General features: G+C 50.2%; 1 protein-coding gene across 3 annotated transcripts in view; it reads right to left on the reverse strand.

Annotated features, from left to right (window-relative positions):
- Positions 1-6,301, reverse strand: part of nrp1a (neuropilin 1a) — a 57,706-nt gene that overhangs the window by 25,076 nt on the left and 26,329 nt on the right. For all 3 annotated transcript variants that reach the window (XM_031872330.1, XM_031872328.1, XM_031872329.1), the window contains 3 exons: positions 6,048-6,275; positions 3,341-3,496; positions 753-919 (listed from right to left, as the gene is read on the reverse strand). In XM_031872330.1, the coding sequence (XP_031728190.1) occupies positions 753-919; positions 3,341-3,496; positions 6,048-6,275 (551 nt within the window). The remainder of the gene's footprint in view (positions 1-752; positions 920-3,340; positions 3,497-6,047; positions 6,276-6,301) is intronic.

A 6,301-nucleotide genomic window follows, 5' to 3' on the forward strand; every position in this document is an offset into this window, starting at 1 on the left:
GGGGGGGGGGGGGGGGGGGGGGGGGGGGGGGGGGGGGTTCGTGCTGTGAGTGGACTTGGGATATGTGACTTATCCCCATCTGGGGATGGAAGAACTAAATCCTTAATCTTTCCATATAAAGTTCCCCCGGTGGCTGATGATCGCTTTGTGCAGATAAGCCGACAGAGAGAAAAATATGACAGGGCCCTGTTTTGGTGTGTGTGTGTGTGTGTGTGTGTGTGTGTGAGGCTGGGCAGGATGCCTGGACTAAACCCAGCTCCCCAGAGGCGGCCGCTGTTATCAAAGAATTGGAGAAGTTATCAGGTAGGACAGGAAGACAGAGGGAGAGAAAAGACACAGATAGATAGATAGAGAGAGTGGATAAGGGCAATTTATTGCGAGGCGTGGACTCGACCGCCCTGAGGTCCATCAGGACGCCTGGCATTCATCATCGAAATTGTTGGGTCTCGTCAAAGCGCTACAGAGACACTGCACCTCCAGAGACTGAAGGACAAACACAGAACACTCCTGCTGTGTTCAAGCAGGCAACAGTCACTTCTAATACTGCGTGCACCCTCAGACTGTGACTCACCGCCAAAAACATACCGCGGGCAGGAATTGTTCTACGCTGCCATGTTTTACTTTCTTCAGTTATTCTCTACCTCTCCTCCGGAACTGAAACTACCTTTTAATGTCATTGCTCTGTGATATTTGAATCAAACAACCCTCTTGAAAATCACCTCTTTGTGACATGAGAAAAAAAGACGTGGTACCTGTATCCACTCTTTGTTGGAGTCCTCTGCCGGCGTCCATGCATTTTCATAGTAGTTGAGTCTGGAGCGCTCTGGGGACCAGCTGGGGTTGTACTGGGACGAGGCCATGATTTGGTCCGATGTTATCTCTCCCGACTCCATTCCCAGAGGGTCGCTGCAGTCAAAGTCTGAGGGGAATGAAAGAGATGTGTTAGTCGAATCCTGAGCACCGAGGGCACCAGAATGTACCCAGCTCGTGCTTTCAGTGTCCCCCGGAATCAGGGCTCGTCTCTGGGGAGGAGGACACCACACGACAGGCACTCAGCGCTGCTAGCCGGAAAAGAACAGCGCATCAGCAACGCCTCAGTAAATCCTCCCAGTTTCTCCCTCTTTAGTTTCTAATGGAGGGCTGGATAGAAGTGTTTCGCATTAAGGCGTAAAAATGTCCTCATAAAACATTCAGTGTGGGCTAAGATTACGCCAGTATTAGGCGTTAAAGTGACTTTCCCTCCAGTTGTTTCTTCCACTGACTGGATCTGTTTCCCTCACCTCCTTGTGGGCCGTTAATCTTTCTTTTTTTTTGCACACAGTGACTATTTTCCCCAACTTGGTCTCTAGGGGGAGTTTAGGTGTGTTTAGTAGCTGTATTATGGAGCAATATATCACACTCAATGGCCAAACCAGAATTGGTAGGATGTGGCTTCCCTTGTTTGTGTTGACATGGGGCAGCCGTTTTGAGGCATGCCGGGCTCCGGGACTAAAGACTCACCCGGGTCAGCTTGGGGTCGGCAGCCCTAAACCCCTGGAGGTCAGACATGCTGACACCACCGAGGACGGAGCCGCCGCAACGTTTGCAACAAACGATATGACCTTTTGATCCGACCAGGAGTCGTATAATGCCGCCACAACGACACAGAGGTGTGTAAGAGCACACTTTCACACATTCCTGTGGACCATCACTCTTCTTATTGTTTATTTACTCCTTTTTCCGCCTGATGGTGAAGTCGATCACAAAGCACCTCAACAGTGTTTCAAATCCTGCGGTTTGCGAGGCTCCCGCTGCCATGAGCCCACGGCCCTTTGCCCAAAAATGCAGTCATGTGCCTGTGTGTGCACGAACACACACGCACACACACACACACACACACACACACACACACACTCACTCAGAGGGCACAGGACGGGGAGCAGTGTGGAGCTGCAATGTGGCTGCTGCCTACGAGCTAACACAGATGGTCTCCCCATCTGCCACACTGCTAAAACACCTCAGTCACTGGGTCAGCGTGTGCTTCTGTGCTTCGCGGTGTCGACCCACGGCCGCGTACGTACGTACGTGCACGCGCTCGTGACTGCGCCCGAGTGTCAGTGTGAGGCCGAGAACACAGTGTTGCACGTCTCCGGCCTCGACATTGCCGGCTCTCTTTGAACCCGTTCTCGTCAAACTTTTGCATTCTTTTTTTTGGCCCACATCATGTAGATAAGTGGATCATGATCAGCGGAGACACAAAGGGGCGTTTGTTTGCCGCTAAGGATCTGATCATGCGGGTTACCGAGTGAAGCGGGGCTGATAGCCGAAAAGATAGCGAGGGGGGTTGGACGGGCGGGGGGGGGGGAGTCAGAGAAACGGGCAAAGACAAAAGACAAGGCCTACTTTCATCACCTTATCACCTCGCATCAGTGGCTTTCAGCTCGAGTGGTACCCTTCCCTTTGCCATGCGGAGGCGAGAAAATCCACCGTGTATTATGCATAAGGGGATTATGAATGATTCAAGTGGTACAAGAGTGGAAGAGCGCAAGCTTCCAGTTTGGAGATTTTTCTGCTATCTGGGTTGCGTCTCGCTCGGTGACGTAAGACCGAGCAACTCATGCAAATGAAGATATTTACTGATCAGGGGTCAGATAATTAACCATGCCTCTTAATGGGGAATGTGAAAAGGTGATTTTACGTAATCTGATTTTAGATGTGTGATTAAAGCGAGTCAAGTAACTCGGAAGGAAACTGAAGAGAAATTACACCAGTAGTCATCGCTCATTGCTGTGAGGCGGGGCTGTTTGTGTGTGTGTGTGTGCTCAGCGCCTGTCTTTTCCTTTGGGCAAGACCTTTTTGGAGACGATTAGTCGGTTTGTTGAACGTCATCCATCTCCATCGGTATTCAAAGACTGACTGTGTTCGCTTGGGGTGGTCTAGCCCCTGGACAGATTTATGACTCCTAACAGTGCTCGTCTTCCTTAATGAAATGTTTAGCCGGAGCTTTTTGCAGAATGGGGTCAGGGGGTCGAGCCCCGCGATGACGGCGCTGCATGTAAAAGCCCTAGGGGTTGTGTGTCTGGGGTGGTTGCTGGTGGGGAAGCTGCCTTTTGGAGCCCGTCTGGGCTCACAGTGTGTAAATGTGTGGGTCTTGTAAACCACGGGAGGCAGACCCAAATGAAAAAGCAGTAGGTGTTTATTTAATAACTCTTCAGCTCTGTTAAACGGGTGGGAATTTGTCATAATGGGAGCATTTGTGGCTTCAGTTGCAGACAACATCTGCTACTTATTCTTAGTAATATTAGTAATATTTTTTACATCCCCATCTGTCTGATTTTCAGTGTTTTTAATGCCAGCTCACCCTCCGGAACGGTCCTTTCGATCACGGTGAAGTTGGCCGAAAAGCCTTCCTTAGCGATGGCGCTGTCGGTGTTGATTGTCAGTGCTAGGATGCCCGTGTAGGAGATGATCCTGCCTGGCGTGTTCTGCCCACAGTACCTCCCGATGTATGGACCGACTGGAGAGAGAAAGGGGAAAGAAGCACAAACACTGTTAGTTGGGTTAGACTCAATATTTGTTTGTGTGCCACAGGCATGTCACACAAGGGTTTAACTACCAACCACGGATGTGTGAAAACTAGTGTGTCAATGAGTTGTTTTTTTACCCGACACCATAAAGACGCTTGAGAAAAGACATTCCTGCTCGGCCTGTCGGGCACAAAAAGAGCAAAAGAGGGACCTGTGGTGTGGGCAGGTCACGGTCTCTGTCTATTTGCTGGCCGTAAATTCCTTCGCCGTTTTATTTTGTTTTTGGACTTGAGGAAGACACAGCCGCGCCCGAGTGAGTTGGTGTAGGAGACTGGTTAGAGACAATAGGGTGTGGGGGGCATCAAAAGAGAGAGAGAGAGAGAGAGAGAGAGAGAGAGAGAGAGAGAGAGAGAGGGAAAGCAATAAAAGCGAGGGACATGTTCCACTGAGCAGTCTGAGTGGAACGAGGAAGTGGGAGGGACAGGGAACGGGAGGTGGAGGGACGTTAGGGGGAGATAGAGCGGCATGGGAGAAACATGGGGTTGGGTAAGATGGGGTGCGGGGGGGAGGGGCAAGGGAGCACAGTGACCTTGCCCTGTGTCTCTGATGTGCGCTGTGATCCATGCACATGTGTGAGTGTGAGCGTGAGTGTTACTGCCGGTGTGTGTGAGGACCTGCAGTTTATCTGTGATTAGTAATGCTGTGATCAGCGGCGAGTGACAGGCCTGCCTTCCCATGGCCTCCTGTCATCCAAAACATGCCACTTTCAGCCCAGCTCTTATACATGAAAGGCAAAGGCCGGGCAGCGGGGACTCACGGGGTAAAGGGGAGTGTGATGGGGGTGTGATAGCTCCGATTAATCTTCCTCACCCAGGTGCTCGCGTGAGAATCTATGTGTGCTTTTAAACCTGCTAAGGCCCTGGCCGAACATAAAAATGCCATCTCCCGGATTATCTGCATGACTCCCCAGCGCTATGAAATTTTAAAGAGCCTCGCTATGAAGTCTGCGTCCTGCCTGGCTCTCCATTCCTCATGGGAAGAGGGACGAGGTAGTGGGGGCCGTTCTTACACAGCACCTGTCCGGCGAGGCGCGAATACTCCAGTTCTTCCACGCGGGCCCGTATTTGCCCAGACATCTCCCATCCCTGCACGCCCTGACGGCGTGCAGGGATGGGAGGATCCAGGCACCACAGAGAGCCACCTGGCGGAAGCTGACACACTTTTTTCTTCGCATTGGCTTATTTTCTTTTATACAAGGCTGTCTGTCACACAACAACACTTGAATGGTGTGATGCCACGTCAGTCCGAAGTGGCAGTTTCCAGTGAATAGGCTCGCTGTTGGACAAAAGAGATTCCGGTGTGTCTTATTCTGCTACTTTTGTGTCATACATACTGAGAAATCCCTGAATTTTAAAAAGTCGGAAGTAGCACGGTAATCTTTTTTTTTCTCCCAGATTCCCGAGGTACTTTTTTGTAACAAAAAAGATGTATTAAAAGGTGATAATAATGTGACATATTCTCAGCTCCCCAAGCTTTTGCGGGTCTCCTTAATCAACACAAATCTTGAAAATTAAACCACCTCCAGGAGAGAACCTAAAAATGAATTATGGAAATACTTCTTGGAATCAAAGGTCAACTCTACGGAAATGCGAGCTCAGAGAATATTGAACGTCGAGTAAACACACTTGAAAAGGCGCGATGATTTACACTTCAACCTTATCACTTGCAGCGGCGCGGTGGAGAATACTGATGTTCTTTCAATTTTCAGCTGCTGATGGGCGAGAAAAAGCTTTCATCTCGTCCACGCCCCACGTTTGAATGGCCGGGAGAAAAACTGCAAAACTTCAAGAGGTTATTTCGCTCGTTGAGTTCAAAGCCTCATCTCGGGGGCCGTGGAGGCATCGCTTTGAACACAGCGCTCCCTTTCTCACCCTGTCTCTCACCTGCAGATTCGAGAATGCTATTTTTTGGCAATGTTTTATCGTGTGTCAGAATCTGTGCGAGAGCTGCGGGCCCTTCGCTCCCATCAGGACCAAGCTGGTTTAGTTTAAATTCTCTCCTGAGGGAAACTAAAGGAAGCCTCTGAAGGAAATCTCCTTTCAGAGTCAGTTTTCTATGCGTCAGAGAAGCAAAAATATCATAGCCTAGATTAGACCTTGGATTCCCAAATGAACAGTTGAACAATGCAGCCCGTGAGAGAAAAAGGAAGGACGGGAGGCTCTCGTAACCAGAAAGTGTATGGTGTTGAGCGATGACTAAGCGTTACGCTCATGCCGACAGACTCTTGGACCCCTGCCAAGTCTGGTTAAAGCAGTTAGCCCACTGGCCCGGATAATGTCGTCATTTTGTGTAAAGCTGTTCATTCAAAAAAGCAGTGAGAAAAGAAGTATCTCTATTTTTTCTTTTGCTTCTGCAGGATAGCGGATTTCTTAGCAGTGGGATTTCAGCTGTTATTTTTTCACAGCTTTGATGTTTTCTGGTAGTTTGACAAATAAAAAGCGCACAATGGCACTACGGCCGTAACCAGCAGCACTTGCTCACCTCCAGGGAAGCCATCCCAGATCTCCAGTCTGTCGTAGCGGCAAAACACGCCGGTGGGGGGCGTCGGGTCGGGCTCCAGCTCGAAGCTCTCGAACTCCAAGGTGATCTCGGACATCTTGGGGGCGAAGATCATGAAAGTGCAGTCTAGGTTGTTGGGGTATTTCTCTGGGAAACCGGGTGACTTTATGACACCGCTGTTGGAGGTGAAGTTCCGGGAGCATTCTGGACCTGCGGGGTGGGGGGGGGGGGGGGGG

This window comes from Anarrhichthys ocellatus, unplaced genomic scaffold (genome assembly GCF_004355925.1).
Source record: "Anarrhichthys ocellatus isolate YVR2014 unplaced genomic scaffold, GSC_Weel_1.0 scaffold63, whole genome shotgun sequence".
Lineage (NCBI taxonomy): Eukaryota > Metazoa > Chordata > Actinopteri > Perciformes > Anarhichadidae > Anarrhichthys > Anarrhichthys ocellatus.